Genomic DNA, 17,164 nt, shown 5'->3' with positions numbered 1-17,164 from the left:
AAACCCCAGAGTTAAATTTAGCAAGGGTTCAACTTAAAAGGGATCAGGGATGATAAGTTTTTGGTGAAATCTATGCAATCTTGCTTTGAATTGCATTTATTTTTTTTTTAATATTATAAAAAGGTAGTTACTGTTTAGGGTTTGATTTTATAGTTGTCTTACTAATGAATTCTATTTTTGTAGCAAAATACATAAAATTAGTTTATGAAGTAGGAATGTGAAGGGGGATTGTGTGCGGCTGTGACCCTGCTGGGCTTGCACGGTGTCCAGAGGTGTCTCAGGAACGTGTGGGGTGAACCCAATGGCGTGTACTTACGGGGAGGACCAGACGCTGTCCTGGAGAGGGGCTCAGCATAAGTCCAAATATGGTTAGGCAAAGAAGTGTGGCTCCTTTTAAAAACTGTCATCATAAGGGAGAGAGTCTAGAAGCCATATGGTGGCTCTTACCAGAAACTGCACCAGATTCCTACCCTTCCCCTCCCCCTAGACTCATGCCTCGATCCTGGGGGATTCTGGGACTGCACATCAACACTGAAAGATCTGTTTTGCCGGACCCACCTAAGACAGCAGGGTATTAAATCCCCCTGCTTTGTTGCCCCTTCGCGGAGAATTTCAAAGAGGAAACTTTACAGTGGACCAGGGACCATCATGTGATTTGGGCACTGTGAGCGCTTCTCAGCACCAGCAGCAGGCAGACAGGTGGGTGGCATATTCCACAAAAGCACTGGGGCTGCAGGAGTGCCTGCGAAAAAGCACCAGGGCTCCTCAGAGGGTAGCCCGAGGAAGAGGCCCACCTGCCGGACTCTGGAGTGGGTTCTGCGGGAGAGCAGCGCCACCCCGACGGAAGCTGTCTGCACTCACCGCAGCTGGGCCCTGCCGGAGCTCGCAGGCAGCCCCGTCCACCAAGGGAGAGACTCTTTCGGGCCTGACTCCGTTAACCAGAAAGTCTCACTGAACCAGAACCTCCTATTCCCCAGCATTCTGCTGGGCCGGACGTCCACTCACGCGTGTGTGTGGTAGGGTAGGTGAGCCACGCAGCCTACGAACCCCTTCCGTGGGCACTGTCTCTGTTCCCCTGTCCTGAGGACAAACGTGCGGGAGACGTGTGACAAAAGTCTCCGCTGGTGAAATAAATTAGCTTGCGCCCATCTGATGGAATACCGTGCACGGAATAAAAACCATGATATAGATCTACCTTTAGTGACACAGAAATATGTTTGTAATATAGAGCAAAGTAAATAAAAGCGGATTACAGATTGTGGGGGCGATTACTCAACTGTATGCATTTGTCAACACTGGCGAAGCTGCTTATCACAAGAAGTTAATTCCACTGTGTGTGAATTATCCTCAGAAAGAGTGGACTATAAAATGATATTTACGCAAGGATCCAATTTGTGCGTGCGCGCGCATGTGTGTGCACGTGCAAGGCTCTACACCCAGTGTTAACGTGGGCTACCTCTGTTATAATTACAGATGACTTTCACTTATTGTTTTCTCTTTTGGCTAAATTGCCTTTTCAAATTTTTCTCAGATGAGTAGGGATTGCTTTACTATGTTAAACTACGACCAGGGAAGCATAAAAGAATATTCCTGTTCAGGGAATAGCTAACCCGGAGTAATGAGGGGAAGGGTGGCGGGGCCTTGCCTGGTGCGTCATGGGAGTTGCAACAGGAGGTTGGTTGTAAGAGAAGCCCACAGTAGATGTTCAGTAAATGTTTGTCACATGAGCGAGTGATTAGAGTGGGTCATTTTACCATAAGTCTCTAGTTTAATAATAACCATGCCATTCTCGCTTTAGACCCGATGTATTAGCAGTGCACACTCATAAATATTTTCATCTCCATTAGAGTGACAACCAGCTAATTGCTTTCAAACCAGTTACCTCATGCACAAAGCTGAGCTCCTTCCTTTTAACTTTCCTCTTCTTATCCTCACTCCATCTCCTCCTTTATTAATTTAGATTGGGAAATAAATAACCACAAACGTCTTGGTTTCACATAATTGTTAGGAAGACAGCTTAGGTGTACCAAGTAGAAATGCAGAAAACAAAACAGAAGAACCAGTAATTTTCCACAGACCTGGCAGCAGCCTCCTTTGTTGAGAAATAGCAGGAAAAACAGCCACAAGACCAGTCTTCTGTCTTCCAAGACACTGATTGCTTGGTGTCCTAGAGACAGGAGCAGCCCCTTCCTGGAAACCTGCTGGCTTGATAGTTAGCCTGGAAGTGGGGGTGGCCGAGGGAGGAGGTGGGGTATGGGTGTAGGCGTGTGTGTGTGTGTGTGTGTGTGTGTGTGTGTGTGTGTGATTGGGAGAGGGTGGATATGGTATGCGTGGTGTGATGTGACGTGTGTGGTGTTGGGGGGTGTGGTATTGGGGATATGCACGTTTGTGGTAGGGGTAGGGGTGGTGTGTTTCTGTTAGGTACCACATGGATATAATCAAGATTACATTGTTGGATACATAGAATTTGGGGTCCACCTCAAAAGGCTCAGGAATATATTGAAATACTGGGGGTAATTAATGTAGCAACTAAACCAGTTCTAGTTTTTTCTAACAGCTGCTAAAACCTTACACACAATTTAGACCCAGAAAGCTCTCTATTTTTTTTTAAGATTTTATTTATTTATTTGAGAGACAGAGAGTGAGAGAGAGAGAGAGAGAGCAAGAGAGGGGGGAGGGTCAGAGGGAGAAGCAGACTCCCTGCTGACTGGGGAGCCCAATGTGGGACTCGATCCTGGGACTCCAGGATTATGACCTGAGCTGAAGGCAGACGCTTAAGCGACTGAGCCACCCAGGTGCCCCAAGGTCTTTAAACCATATATTCTAGCCCACTCATTTTGCAAGTGAGAGAATTGCAGCCCAGAGAGTAGAAGGGGGCTGCCCAACATCACACAGGGACCTGGCAGCACTGCCTGTTGGAATGGTGAACAAGACCTGCCCTTTGGAGACAATGTCCATATGCTTCTGAATAAGGTTAGGGACATCCCCGAGCACCTGCTCTGAACAGTGTGTTCCCCCCCCGAAAGGCCTTCAGCAATCACATTTCTCTTTCAGCATTCCCTTTGCAGATGTAGCCAAGTTAGGGCCTGGAAGTCTGGCCAGGCCCCATTTGCTAAATAAGGGCATTATCTGCAGAGAAAGAGTCCTCATCAAAGGCACGTTAATGACAAGCCAGAGGATTAGACAACCAAGAATGGATCCTGTAAGCCCCACAAATAAAGGGAAACCTACTGTAAAACCAAGCAACCAGAGAGTGGGCGTTAAGCTGGGAAAGCCAGACACAGGCCTTTTGTGCATCAAGCCAATGATTCCTCACCCTGGCACCCAAGCCACACCCTTCATGCTTACAGCACCCTTCAACCTAGTTACTCTGCATCCTCGTTTCCCAGGAGCCCTTGGTTTCCCACCATGCCATTCTCTTCCACACCTCTGTGCCTTTGCACAGCCTGGGTCCTCCGCTGGGTGCGGTTTCCCACATCATTCATCCGGATGAACTCCCCCTTGAAAACTCAGCTCAGCCATCACCCTCTTTAGGGAGGAGGTGTCGCTTCCTCCACCCAGCAGAGTCGGCACCTCCAACCCTTCCAGCCTCCCACAGACGGCCCTGTGGGTTTGGTGGTGTCGTTTTGCATGTCTGGAGTTTCTTGAAGGAAAGACTCATCCAGTTCATCTCCAAAACCTAAGCCCTAGGCCTGCAGTAGATGTTAGCTCTCCACAGATAAATGAAAATGTGCATTTGCTGTCTGTTACTAAATAGAAAAACCACCTCAGAATGAGCAGCTCAAAACAATACCGAGCTTGCAGTTTCTGTGGGCAGAGTGCTGGCACAGTTTAACTGGGGCGTCTACTTAGGGTCTCACAAGGCAAAAATCCGGGTGTGTCATCCAGGCCATATCCTCATCCAGAGACCCAACTGGGGAAGAATTGCTTTCAAGTTCACTTAAGTTGTTGGTAGAGTTCATTTCCTTGTGGTTGTAGGACTGAGCACCCAGCTTCTTGCGGGTGTCAGCCCCTTGCTGTGCAGGCTTCCTGACAAGCTTTCTTCCTTCATGCATCCCACAAAAAGAGTCTCCCAAGAAGACTGCCAGTAAAGCAGAGTGTGAGATAATGTTACATAGTCACTGAAGTGACATCATTTTACCTTCACCATATTCCATTGATTAGAACCAAGTGCGAGCTCCCACCCACAGCAAGGGAAGAGGATTCTACAAAGACAAAGCGAGGAATCATGGGGGACCCTTCTAGAGTCTGCCGACCACACAAAGAATGCAGTAAATCCTGCTATTAAACTCTTTACTTTGTTTTAATTTTCCTTTTATTCCTCCTTTGGGTTCTCTCTTGCAGGTGGCTTCACTGCTGTTGGCAGATCGCTTCTGGAAGAAGGTGCAGCTCCAGTGGCCCCAGGTTCTGGGAAAGGAGAATCCATTCAACTCTCAGATTGAACAGGTGTTTGGAGACCAAGGGGGCCACTGAGCGCCTTCAGGATGTGCACTCCTGGAAAGCTCAGGGAGGCAAGAACTTGGGTAAATTCATCCAACAAACGGTTATGGGGCTGCCATTTTGCAGGCACATAGAACCCTCTTTAGCAGCAACTTGGCAAAGTGCTTTTCTCTCATTTTGGAGTCTATCTAAATGACAGCATGATTCGGAGTGTTTCGGGGAGCAGTTCCCTCCATTTGTCCCTCAAGTCACTTTAATAAAGTGTTTTGGATGCCATTCCAAGCAAGAGAGAGTATCGGTGCCCTTTAACAGCTTATTGTTCTAAAATCAAATTAGAAGTCCGGCAATGCTCGGATCTTACCCAGGGTATTGGTGCGCCAGGACTGAGCCTCACTCCGGTGCTGCTGCTTTCGGATGGCCAGCAGGCTGGGGCTGCCCCTAGGAAGGCTGCTGGCTGGCTGCCAAGAGCTCTCACAAGAGAACACAGAACTATAAACACAAAATTAGGTACAAACTTGGATGTTTATTTAGAACGAGAAAAGAAATCACAACAAATGGCAATTTTTTTTTAAGTTGACAAATAGCATAAGCCCCACAAAATCCAGACGATTGAAAAAATGACAATTTTTCTTTGTTTTAAAGGTTTTCTTACATTCTTCAGCTGCATAGTCTCATCAGCTTTTCCTATAACAATGATTTGGTGATATCAGGGTCTACAGAAAGGACAGAAAAGTAAAACGTGTTGCTTTTTATTGATAATTTAGAAGAGTTTCTTTCAGTTGCATAACTCATTGGTAAAGTCATGTAAATTTTTAGAATTGTTGTCAAATTGGGAGGACCTCTATCAAATCTCTTTTGAGTGAGAGCTATAAGAGACACACTCCCTATTTGGAGTACTGTTAACATTTTGTGTGCGTGTAAGCCTGGGAATTCTGGTAAATTCTATCGCACACCATTCTCGTTGGTGTGTCACTTCCCTTGCCCATCTCTGACACAGCCACGGATTTTGGGGGCCAGTGGGTATATGCCCAGACCCACATCGCACTGCCAGCACCCCACTTCACATAGGCACATCTTCCTACATTCTGCCCTCAGAAGCTTGCTTGACACAGCCCAGAGGTGTGGGGCAGTTCCACCCCAGGCAACCCAGGAGCCGGTGAATAAATGCACCAGCCTCTTGCTTTCATGGTCAGTTTGGGGAGGCATTCAGTGTGCTTCTCAGAGGCAGAATCAGCCCCTTCGTTCATGGCAACGATGCCTTAGATGGTGCTTCCTTCTACTCTGTGTCACTCTCCTTGCCCCCTCATTCCTGCCCTCTGGGATGCTTCCCAAATAAACCACCTGCACCTAAGTCTTTGTCTCAATAAAGACAACATTAAAATGATGGTGTGTTCATAATTGTGTATGCTTTATTACTGAATATATTCCTAATATGAAGATACTTCTGTTTCAACTAGGCACCAATGCAAACTAAACGTCCCACTCACTGTACACCGTCTACTGCCATGGACCAGCTTCTGGCTTCATGCATTTACACCTTGTTTCTCCTCTGTGATCCACCACTTCCCATGCCGGGAGCTGTAGGATACTTTCATTCTGTGATCTGCCCATTGGCCCTAAACCCTTGTAACCATGCTGATGAGCAGTAGGAGCATATCTAGAAGCCCTTCCTATACCTGGATGGCTAGCGGTCACCCAGCTGTGCACAGAAATGACTGCAAACTACATAAATATTTCAACATAAACCCACCTTAAATGGATCTCCACTTCAACTGCCCCAGAATTCCCACGGCTAGCCCACAGCCACCAGATAGAAAATAAAGTACACAGAGAAGAAGCAATTGTGTTTAAAATATCCTACTTTTGCAAATTTTAGAAAGCGTGTGACCATGTGAATGTATTGCTTGGACCCCTTCCAAGGCTTTGGAAGGGACCCTAAACTTAATCTTTTTTAGACTTATGGTCAGTCTACCTTGGCTCACAAAATTAATTTGCGAGATGGTGTGTGAGCTCCGTTTTAGGGGCCAAAACACTTAAAATGTTGTCAACCCACTAATTTCTGTCACCTGGACAGAACCCTTGGTTCAGCACAACCAGGACATGTCCTGGAGAGGTGGATCAACAGGGGGCCAACATGCCATCAGGAAGCTGCTTGTTTCCAGCAGGAAATACAAATGAGGAGAGTAAATTGGAGAATACGAGGTATGGAGGTGTGGGACTATGGAAATCTGGTATATCTGTCTCCTCCTGAGGGATGTGTCCACTAACAGGGTCTTGGTAAGTACATTTCTGGTTTTGGTGTTCCAACATCTCATGTTATGTTTAAGCACCAAAATACTAATACTTGTTGTAGTGTTGTGTTTTTTCATCTTTTTTTTTAATCTGAAATCTTGATCATTTAGTCTCAAGATATACCCAGAGAACACTGCACTAAAATTTTGTATTCCTTTAGAAAGAATTCTATTTAATCCTCACTCTGTTTAAGATGCTTTCAAGTTACTTTATCACTATTCTAATTTCTACTTCCCAGACTACTTGTGAAGCTGATAATCTCGTATTGCTTTTGCAGTCTCGTTGTTGGAGGGGATAGAGAATTCATTTTAGGTCTAATCATTTTCCAGAAGGCCCTGAAGGACTAGAGTTGTTTTAAAAGTGTGGAGTATATAGGGAGATGCAGAAAGTACAGGGAAGAAGTTCCCAGACTGAATTGTTCTGAGACCAACCACATCCTTTCTCCCACCCTAGAAGTCATCTCTGTCCCTGCCACTTTTTCCTGTCAAATTCTCTTAGGAACAGAAGCCCCCACCTTAGGGAATAGTTTCACCAGTACCATATTTCCCCTTTGTCACTTGAACAGGTTCAGATGGGGAGAGAGACGTGCCTTCATCCTGAGCCCTGACCTCACTCCTGGGGCATGGCATCCCAAAATCAAAGGGTAGGAGAGGATGGCGCTCCCATCTCATTTTTTTTTTTTTAATGAAGCACCAATACTGCACAAAGTAAGTACTAAATACCGCTATTGTCTCCTCAAGAACTGGAGTCCGAGGCCAGGCCCTCACCCTGGGGTCAGGAGCCTCTGGGTGAGGCAAGTCCACTTCTGCCTCCATCTTTATACTCCACACCAATCCAGACACGTTCTTTCTTTGAGATTCAACCACATCTTTCTCTCTGGCTTAGGGATGTTCTGTCCCTATAAGTTGCTTTATGTACTTCTCATAACTTCCAAGTGTCCAGAATTTACAAGATAGCTGCAGGGAACAACTTTTATGTTGTATTTCTGCACTGGTGCCTCTTGAGATCCTGTCTTCAGCCTCCATGTTTTCAGAATCATAGCGTGTTCAATGCTAGCCTCTGAGAGGCATGTGAAGGACTTTTCCAGGTGGGCTCACATCCCTCTCCATCTCCTTCCCCCATTCCTGCAGTGGCTTCCTGATGAGACGCACCAGAAGAGATGCTCCAGGAGATAAGAACCTGGCCAGTCATGTTCCCTCCTGTATCCACAGCCTTACAACAATGCCAGCCCATGAGAGGTGCTCAGTAAGTAGTACTGACTGGTAAGTGAGTGAATGAATGAATGAATGAGACATTAGTGTTGCCTTCCAAGTCACACTTCATTATTTCTTACTATTTAAAAACAAAAAAAGAAGCCTCTTTTTTGACACATTTAAATTAGCCATTGGAGCACACTTGTGAATTGAGCGGGTAAGAAAGAAAAGCAATTAGTGAGAAGATGCCTTCCTCCCAGAGACCCTTCGTGGGGAGGCTTGGGCTCTTCTGTAATCTTCATCTAAACACCCAACACTCTGTTGTCATTGGTTTCTCCTATTTTCAGATTAAAGACCTATCTAGCCCTTGGCTATTGAAATAGAGCTCCTTATTTTCTATATGAACAATTATTAAAAACTTCTATTCTTCCCACCACCACTCCTGGACATTTTTCATTTGGGATAGAGCCTTCTGGGCTCAGGCCTTGGTGAAAAAAATTTCCAGGGCCCCCAGCCAAAGCAGATCAGCTGAAAATCTTTATATGTGACTTGTACTGATACACAACCTAGCAGGACTTAAGCCCCAGAAACCTGCACTGCTTCCCCACCCCACTTTCTCACCAAGTTAACCCCACTAGAAAAGGGATTCTTAACTAAAGCCCATGGGGACCTTACTCCCCCAGAATTAAAAATGCCTATGAACTTGAATGGGGAAAAAATTGTATTCAAGACCCTCTAAAACAGTATTTCCTTTTATTATGAATGTAGGTAACAAAACAGCTGTATTTTTGTCACAAATATTTACATATCACATTACATTTGCTGCAGATACAGTCAATTCTCATTATTCATAGGACTTACGTGCCATTAAGTCATCTTGAAGACTGAATTAGCAAACACTGAACCATTGCTCCTAGGGGACATACAGGGTTACGTTCCTGCAAGCCTCTGGTCATGACATTATCATTCAGCCAATCAATACATAACCTTGTTTCACGTGTGGTTTTTGTTTAAAGACACCTATTTAATTTATAGTTGATTAATTAACCTTGAACTCATAGCCAACAGCACTTTAACTCCCATCCAAATGGAGATTATCTACACATCTATTTTCTCTATAAGGCACATCACAGCCTTCTCGCAGGAACCCCAGATGACACTTCAGCACTGCACTTGCATTTTAAACAATGAAATCACCAACAAAAAGCATAAAACTGCCCAAAACATGACAACAAATATACCATGAAAAGGATATTTATTTACAGTGTAAAAGCTGAAACAAGAAGACAGAGCACTGCCTTATTCAACCTCACGTGGGAACATACAGGTCAGGGGACTGAAATTTTCCCTGTTCAAATGACTGCAAAATTGCCATGGGTATTTATTTGGGGGTTACAAATAAATTTAGCAAGTAGGCAAATTCACAAATATAGAATCCTGAATAATGAGGATTGACCATTTTTTTTAAAGATTTTATTTATTTATTTGAGAGATGAGGGGGAGCACAAGTAGGAGGAGGGGCAGGAGAGAGTGAGAAGCAGACTCCCCACTGAGCAGGGAGCCCGATGCGGGGCTCATCCCAAGACCCTGGGATCATGACCTGAGCTGAAAGCAGATGTTTAACCAAATGAGCCACCAAGGTGCCCCAGGGATTGGCCATTTCTTAAAATATCATTTATAGCCATAAATGTTTTGAAACAACTATAGTTATTAGACCCATTATAAAAGAAGCACACACACACAAAAAAAAAAAAAAAACGTAAAGAAGCACGTGTATTAATGTATGCCCATTTTTGATATTTCAAAGTATTGTTAGTAGTGCGATATTTGGTTTCCTTTGTAATCCTATGTGTTTTATTTTTTGGATTTAAAATTGTTATTCTGAAAAAGGATTCCCCAGGCTTCCCCAGCCTGGCAAAGGGATTCATGACACAAAAGGTTGTATGCTCTTGGGTGTGATGCCTTGCAAAGGAAGAACCCCACAGTCCAAAAATGCTGGAAGCACACCATAATTTCTCTGCCTCCTGAAAAGTCACAGGGTGGGAGTTCTACAGTGAAGAAGTCTGTTGAGCGCATCATTTACCCCACATTTATGACCTAGAGACTTTTCCCCATATGATAGCTATTAACACCCTGTAGGTACCGCGCTCTATGGAACCACCTTGGGAGATGCTGCTGAGAGGAATTAGCATCTGTACCGCGTCCTCACTGGCATGTAAGAGAGCAAGCACCGCGTCCTCATTGGCGTGTAAGAGAGCAATTTCCCGGGTATATCTAGACTCGAATCCCCACTCCGCAGCTTCTCTGTGAGGCAGTGTCTTTGGAATCCTTCTCATTGCAACAACAGCTTTCCTGGTCGAACTTAAAATGACAAAAGCAGCACCTCTCCGGGGCCCAGAGCCCCAGGGCACATTCACTGTGCTTTATGGATTTCCTGACGAATGGATGCATCAATATGCTATTAACATGTCAGTTTCTCATTAAATCTGAGTACAGAATCCGTGTTTGCCCGGCAGGATGAACTCCTCTAATCTGATCTGGCAGAGGTTCTAGCATAAATATTCATACAAACTAGGTCTCTTTTAATCTGGTCCTTTGCTTGGGGTAAAGAGGGTGGGGAGAGGTTGCTTTTAAAGGCTGTTTCTGGGTCACTTCTTAAAACCACAGTATCAAAAAATAATGGCTTCATCGTCACGAATCTGTCATTAAGAAGGATTACACTTCTGAAGCTCTCGGATGGATAGAAATGCAGAGGAGAAATAAAGAGCACACAATGAGGCTTGCTGAGGATTTCTTTGGGCATTGGGCTCCTGGCTGGCTGCTTTGTTTATAATTAAATACACAGAGCATTTACGGGAACCCTCTTCAGCCTCGGAGCACTACAAATGTAACTCGGGGTTCACAAAGCCTGGGTCAGTAAGCTGCAGCAGAAGGACCGGCAGGAGGGGCGCACCCAGTGCTTCTGAGGCAGGCGAGGCTTAAGGCAGCTTCAGACCCCAGAGACTTTCAGTCTTGCCTGAGGACTCTGTCTTCAGAGATGCACACTTTGCAGAGGCTCAGAAAAACCCCAGGTGTTAGTATTTTTACAGTGACCCCCACATTGCAGTTCCGCAAATATCAGCCAGAGTGTGGACGCGGAGTGAGGCTGCTGGCAAAGCAGAGAGCTTTTGAAGAATAATAAGTGGAGACTCCAGGCTCATTCAACTCTTGTGGAAAGGACAAAATTCTGTCCTGCTGCCTTTTGGAGCTGAGAGACACATTGAAACACAACGAGTGGGGACTGCATGAAGCAGCAGGCTTTGGAGGCACTCATCTGGGTTTGAATGTTGTGGAAGCCCCTGGTGCCTCCGTCACTTTTTCTTCAAAATGGGGGCAGTAACACCTGCTTCCAGCACCATGGTGAGCATTAGCAATAAGCACTGATGCTTACAGAGGCCTAAGTGACATATATAATTGCGCTTAACCCTTACACACCTGTGTAATGCAGGTCCACCATGATTATCTGCTTTTATAGTTAAACAGAGGCAGAGAACAATTAAGTAACTTGCTGGAGTTTGCACAGCCAATAAATGATGAATCAAGAATTTGAAGCCAAGCCCTCTGGCTCCAGGTTCCATACTGCTAGCCATGAGGTGACACCGCCTTTATTAAGTAAGACAATGTTTATACAACATGGCTGAGTAATCAGTCAATGCTTGCTCTCATGGTCTCAACAACCAGAGTGTAGTTTGGCCACCACACATGCTGGTGTCTGCTTTGTCTAAACAGTAGAACCAGAACTCCTCAATTGACACAGCCCATGCCTCCGCAAGCTCCCTCCTTTCCTGTCCCTTCTTTTATCCTACATCCCAGCCACAGGAAACTTGTCATTAAAAACGTGGACAGTGGGTAGGTCTCCAAAGATGGCTGCCAGCCATGGCTACCCTCCCTGCATGTGCATGCTGCTCCTTCCATGAAGAGACACCATCTATTCCCACTCCTTGAAGCTGGCCTGGAGGTGCAGGAGAAACTTCCACACCAGGCTTAGCACAGGACACCGAGATGTCTCTTTACCTCTTAGGTCATAGAGTCATACTGAAGGGAAGTTGAGGCTATGCTGCCATGAGAGCCCTGGGGGATGAGACACCATGTGGAAGAGAGAAGCCACACCTCAGAGTGTGAGAGAGGCTTTCTTGGGACTTCCAGCCTAGTCCTCCACTGGCTGGATGTAGCCCAATAGGCAATCCCAGCCAAGACAACATGGAGCCCAGCCAACCTACAGAATCATGAGATATCATACATTTCTTGTTCCAAGTCTCTGCATTTTTGAGGGGGGTTTTGCAGGAACAGTGCAGGAACACTGAACCAAAACACAGGCCTAGCCCTCTCACAGCTCCATGTCCTTCCCCAGGCTGTCTCCTCATCCTGCACACCCTTCTCTGATTGGAATACTCTTATTCATTCTTCAAGACCCAGCTCACAGCACCGTTGTCACAGATGAGAAAATACAGACACACTCACAGTCTGCTGGAGGGTATAAAAATCTCTAGGATTAGGTTCAGCTGCTTATGAGTGAAGAAATAACAGTGATTTTAAAAGAGAGAAAATTATTTCTCACATAAAAGAAATCCAGTGGTAGGCGGTGCAGGCCTAGCAAAAGACATGTGAGACCTCTATATCAAAAACAATATCTTGCTGAAAAAAATTTTTTGACGATATAAATAAATGGAAATAGATAACTTATTCATAAATTAGAAAACTCAATATTATTGGGGAGCCTGTGTGGCTCAGTTGGTAAAGCATCCGTCTCTTGATTTCAGCTCAGATAGTGATCTCAAGGTTGTGGGATCGAGCCCCATGTCAGGCTCTGCACTCAGTGGGGAGTCTGCTAGAAATTCTCTCTCCCAGTCACAACCAACACCAATGAAATTGGAAGGATTATTAGAAACTTTTATCAACAGCTTTATGCCAATAAATTAAGCAATCTGGAAGAGATGGAGGCCTTCCTGGAAACCTATAAACTACCAAGGCTGAAACAGGAAGAAATTGATTTTTTAAACAGGCTAATTAATTATGAAGAGATTGAGTCAGTGATAAACAACCTTCCAAAAAACAAAACTCCAGGCCCGGATGGTTTTCCTGGGGAATTCTACCAAACATTCAAAGAAGAAATAATACCTATTCTCCTAAAGCTATTTCAAAAAATAGAAACAGAAGGAAAGCTACCAAACTCATTCTATGAAGCCAATATTAGCTTGATCCCCAAACCAGGCAAAGACCCCATCAAAAAGGAGAATTACAGACCGATTTCCCTAATGAATATGGACGCCAAAATCCTCAACAAGATCCTGGCTAATAGAATCCAATAGTACATTAAAAGGATTATCCATCATGACCAAGTGGGATTCATACCTGGGATGCAAGCGTGGTTCAACATTCGCAAATTGATCGGTGTCTTAGATTTTATCCAGAAAGAAAAATTCAAAAATCATATGATCCTCTCAATAGATGCAGAAAAAGCATTTGACAAAATACAGCATCCTTTCCTGATTAAAACCCTTCACAGTGTAGGGATAGAGGGTACATTCCTCAATCTCATAAAAACCATCTATGAAAAGCCTACAGCAAATATCATTCTCAATGGGGAAAAGCTGGAAGGCTTTCCCTTAAGATCAGGAACACGACAAGGATGCCCACTCTCACCACTGTTATTCAACACAGTACTAGAAGTCCTTGCAACAGCAATCAGACAACAAAAAGGGATAAAAGGTATCCAAATTGGCAAAGAAGAAGCCAAAATGTCTCTCTTCGCAGATGACATGATACTCTATATGGAAAACCCAAAAGAATCCACTCCGAAACTATTAGAAGTTATAGAGCAATTCAGTAAGGTGGCGGGATACAAAATCAATGCTCAGAAATCAGTTGCATTTCTATACACGAACAATGAGACTGAAGAAAGAGAAATTAGGGAATCCATCCCATTTACAATAACACCAAAAACCATACATTACCTTGGAATTAACTTAATCGGAGAAGTAAAGGATCTATATTCTAGAAACTATAAATCACTCTTGAAAGACATTGAGGAAGACACAAAAAGAAGGAAAAATATTCCATGCTCATGGATCAGAAGAATTAACATAGTTAAAATGTCCATGCTACTCAGAGCAATCTACACTTTCAATGCTATCCCGATCAAAATACCGAGGACATTTTTCAAAGAACTGGAACAAAGAGTCCTTAAATTTGTATGGAACCAGAAAAGGCCCCGAATCTCCAAGGAACTGTTGAAAAGGAAAAACAAAGCTGGGGGCATCACAATGCTGGATTTCGAGCTGTACTACAAAGCTGTGATCACAAAGACAGCATGGTACTGGCACAAAACAGACACATAGACCAATGGAACAGAATAGAGAACCCAGAAATGGACCCTCGGCTCTTTGGGCAACTAATCTTTGATAAAGCAGGAAAAAACATCCAGTGGAAAAAAGATAGTCTCTTCAATAAATGGTGTTGGGAAAATTGGACAGCTACATGCAAAAGAATGAAACTTGACCACTCTCTCACACCATACACAAAGGTAAACTCCAAATGGATGAAAGACCTCGATATGAGACAGGAATCCATCAGAATCCTAGAGGAGAACATAGGCAGCAACCTCTACGACATCGGCCAAAGCAACCTTTTTCATGACACATCCCCAAAGGCAAGAGAAACAAAAGATAAAATGAACTTGTGGGACTTCATCAAGATAAAAAGCTTCTGCACAGCCAGGGAAACAGTCAAAAAAACTGAGGCAGCCCACGGAATGGGAGAATATATTTGCAAATGATGCTACAGATAAAAGACTGGTATCCAAGATCTACAAAGAACTTCTCAAACTCAATACACGAGAAACAAATAATCAAATCATAAAATGGGCAGAAGATATGAACAGACACTTTTCCAATGAAGACATACAAATGGCTAACAGACACATGAAAAAATGTTCAAAATCATTAGCCACCAGGGAAATTCAAATCAAAACCACACTAAAATACCACCTTATGCCAATTAGAATGGCAAAAATTGATAAGGCAAGAAACAACAATTGCTGGAGAGGATGTGGAGAAAGGGGATCCCTGCTACATTGTTGGTGGGAATGCAAGTTGGTACAGCCACTCTGGAAAACAGTGTGGAGGTCCCTTAAAAAGTTAAAAATTGAGCTACCCTATGACCCAGCCATTGCACTACTGGGTATTTACCCCAAAGATACAGACGTAGTGAGGAGAAGGGCGATATGCACCCCAATGTTCATAGCAGCATTGTCCACAATAGCTAAATTGTGGAAGGAACCGAGATGCCCTTCAACAGATGACTGGATTAAGAAGTTGTGGTCCATATATACAATGGAATATTACTCTGCTGTCAGAAAGAACGAGTTCTCAACATTTGCTGCAACATGGACGGCACTGGAGGAGATAATGCTAAGTGAAATAAGTCAAGCAGAGAAAGACAATTATCATATGATTTCTCTCATCTATGGAACGTAAGAACTAGGAAGATTGGTAGGGGAAGAAAGGGATAAAGAAAGGGGGGTAATCAGAAGGGGAATGAAGCATGAGAGACTATGGACTCTGAGAAACAAACTGAGGGCTTCAGAGGAGAGAGGGGTGGGGGAATGGGATAGGCTGGTGATGGGTAGTAAGGAGGGCATGTAATACATGGTGCACTGGGTGTTATATGCAACTAATGAAGCATCGAACTTTACATCAGAAACCAGGGATGTACTGTATGGTGACTAACATAATATAATAAAAAAAAAACATTAAAAAAATAAAATTAAAAAAATAAAAAAAAAGAAATTCTCTCTCCCTCTCCTTCTGCCCCTCCCCACCCTTGCTTACACTGCTCTCTCTCTAAAAAAAAAATAAGTAATAAGAAAACTCAGTATTACTAACTTGTCAATTCTAAAATTGATCTATAAATTCAACATAATCCTAAACTGAATCCCAGAGATATTTTTGGATAAAATTTGAAGCTGACTCTAAAATTTATAGAGAGATACACAGAACTTAGTTTAGCCAAAGCAGTTTTGGAAAGAAAAGTAAAAAAAACAATGAAAGTGTTTCATTACCTGACTTAAAACTAATTAAAAAACTACAATAATCAAGATAGTGTGTTACTGACATCAAGACAAATGGCTCAATGGAACAGAATATAGTGCCTGGAAACAAACTTCAATATATATGGTCGTTTGATTTTTTTTTACAAAGTTGCCAAAGAAATGCAAAGGAAAAGTAAAGTCTTTAATAAGTAGTACTGGAACTTAATATTTTTTAACAACCTTCCACCTCAATAGCATACCATATATATAAATTAATTTGAGATGGATCATAGACCTTAATGTAAAAGCTAAAACTAAAAAGCTTCTAGAAGAAAATATTTTTTAAAATATATTCACAGTTTGGGGATAGGTAAGGGTTTGCTAGTCAAGAAACAGAAACAATCGCAGAAAGAAAAAGTAAGGAAGAAAGAAAGAAAGAGAAAGAAAGAAAAAGAAAGAAAGAAAGAAAGAAAGAAAGAAAGAAAGAAAGAAAGAAAGAAAGAAAAAGAAAGAAAGGAGAAAGAACGAACTGACAAACTTTAGACAGAATTCACATTATTCTGTTAAATTACACAAAGTTTAAAACTCCTCATCCAAAGGCACCACAGACAGAAAATATTCACAAAATGTGTATCTGACAGATGACTCCAGAATATTTAAAGAACTCCTACAGTTCAACTAAAATGATAAAAAAAAAAAAACAGCCCATTTTTTTGGTGAGCAAAGATTTGAAAATATGCTTCACAAAGGAAGGCATATGAAGAACCAAGTATATGAAAAAGTGCTCAACATCCTTCATCATCAGGGAAATGCAAATTAAAACCACAATAAAATACTACCTCACATCCACCAGGCTAGCTAAGAAATGAAAAGATTTGACAGCAGCAAGTGTTAGCAAGGATGTGGAGCAACTGAAACTCTCATATAGAAGCATTTTTGAAAAAACTTTTTATAAAACACTGATTCAAAAAGATTTATGTACCCCTATGTTTATTATAACATTATTTACAATAGCCAAACTACAGAAGCAGCCCAAGCGTCCATCCATATACACACAATGGAATATTACTCAGCCATAAAAAAGAACGCTATCTTGCTGTTTGCAACAGCATGGATGAATATAGAGAATCTAATGCTAAGTAATGAAAGTCAGAGAAAGACAAATAACATA

At 43.0% G+C, this 17,164-nt stretch overlaps 1 protein-coding gene across 2 annotated transcripts in view; it reads left to right on the top strand.

Moving 5' to 3' along the window:
• Positions 1-5,824, top strand: part of AOAH (acyloxyacyl hydrolase) — a 243,487-nt gene extending 237,663 nt beyond the window's left edge. For both annotated transcript variants that reach the window (XM_026509300.4, XM_026509309.4), the window contains exon 21: positions 4,345-5,824. In XM_026509300.4, the coding sequence (XP_026365085.3) occupies positions 4,345-4,473 (129 nt within the window). In that variant the 3' untranslated portion in view covers positions 4,474-5,824. The remainder of the gene's footprint in view (positions 1-4,344) is intronic.
• The last annotated feature ends 11,340 nt before the right edge of the window (positions 5,825-17,164 follow it).

This window comes from Ursus arctos, unplaced genomic scaffold (assembly GCF_023065955.2).
Source record: "Ursus arctos isolate Adak ecotype North America unplaced genomic scaffold, UrsArc2.0 scaffold_3, whole genome shotgun sequence".
In the NCBI taxonomy this organism is placed as follows: domain Eukaryota; kingdom Metazoa; phylum Chordata; class Mammalia; order Carnivora; family Ursidae; genus Ursus; species Ursus arctos.
This window is presented reverse-complemented; position numbering and strand designations above follow the sequence as displayed.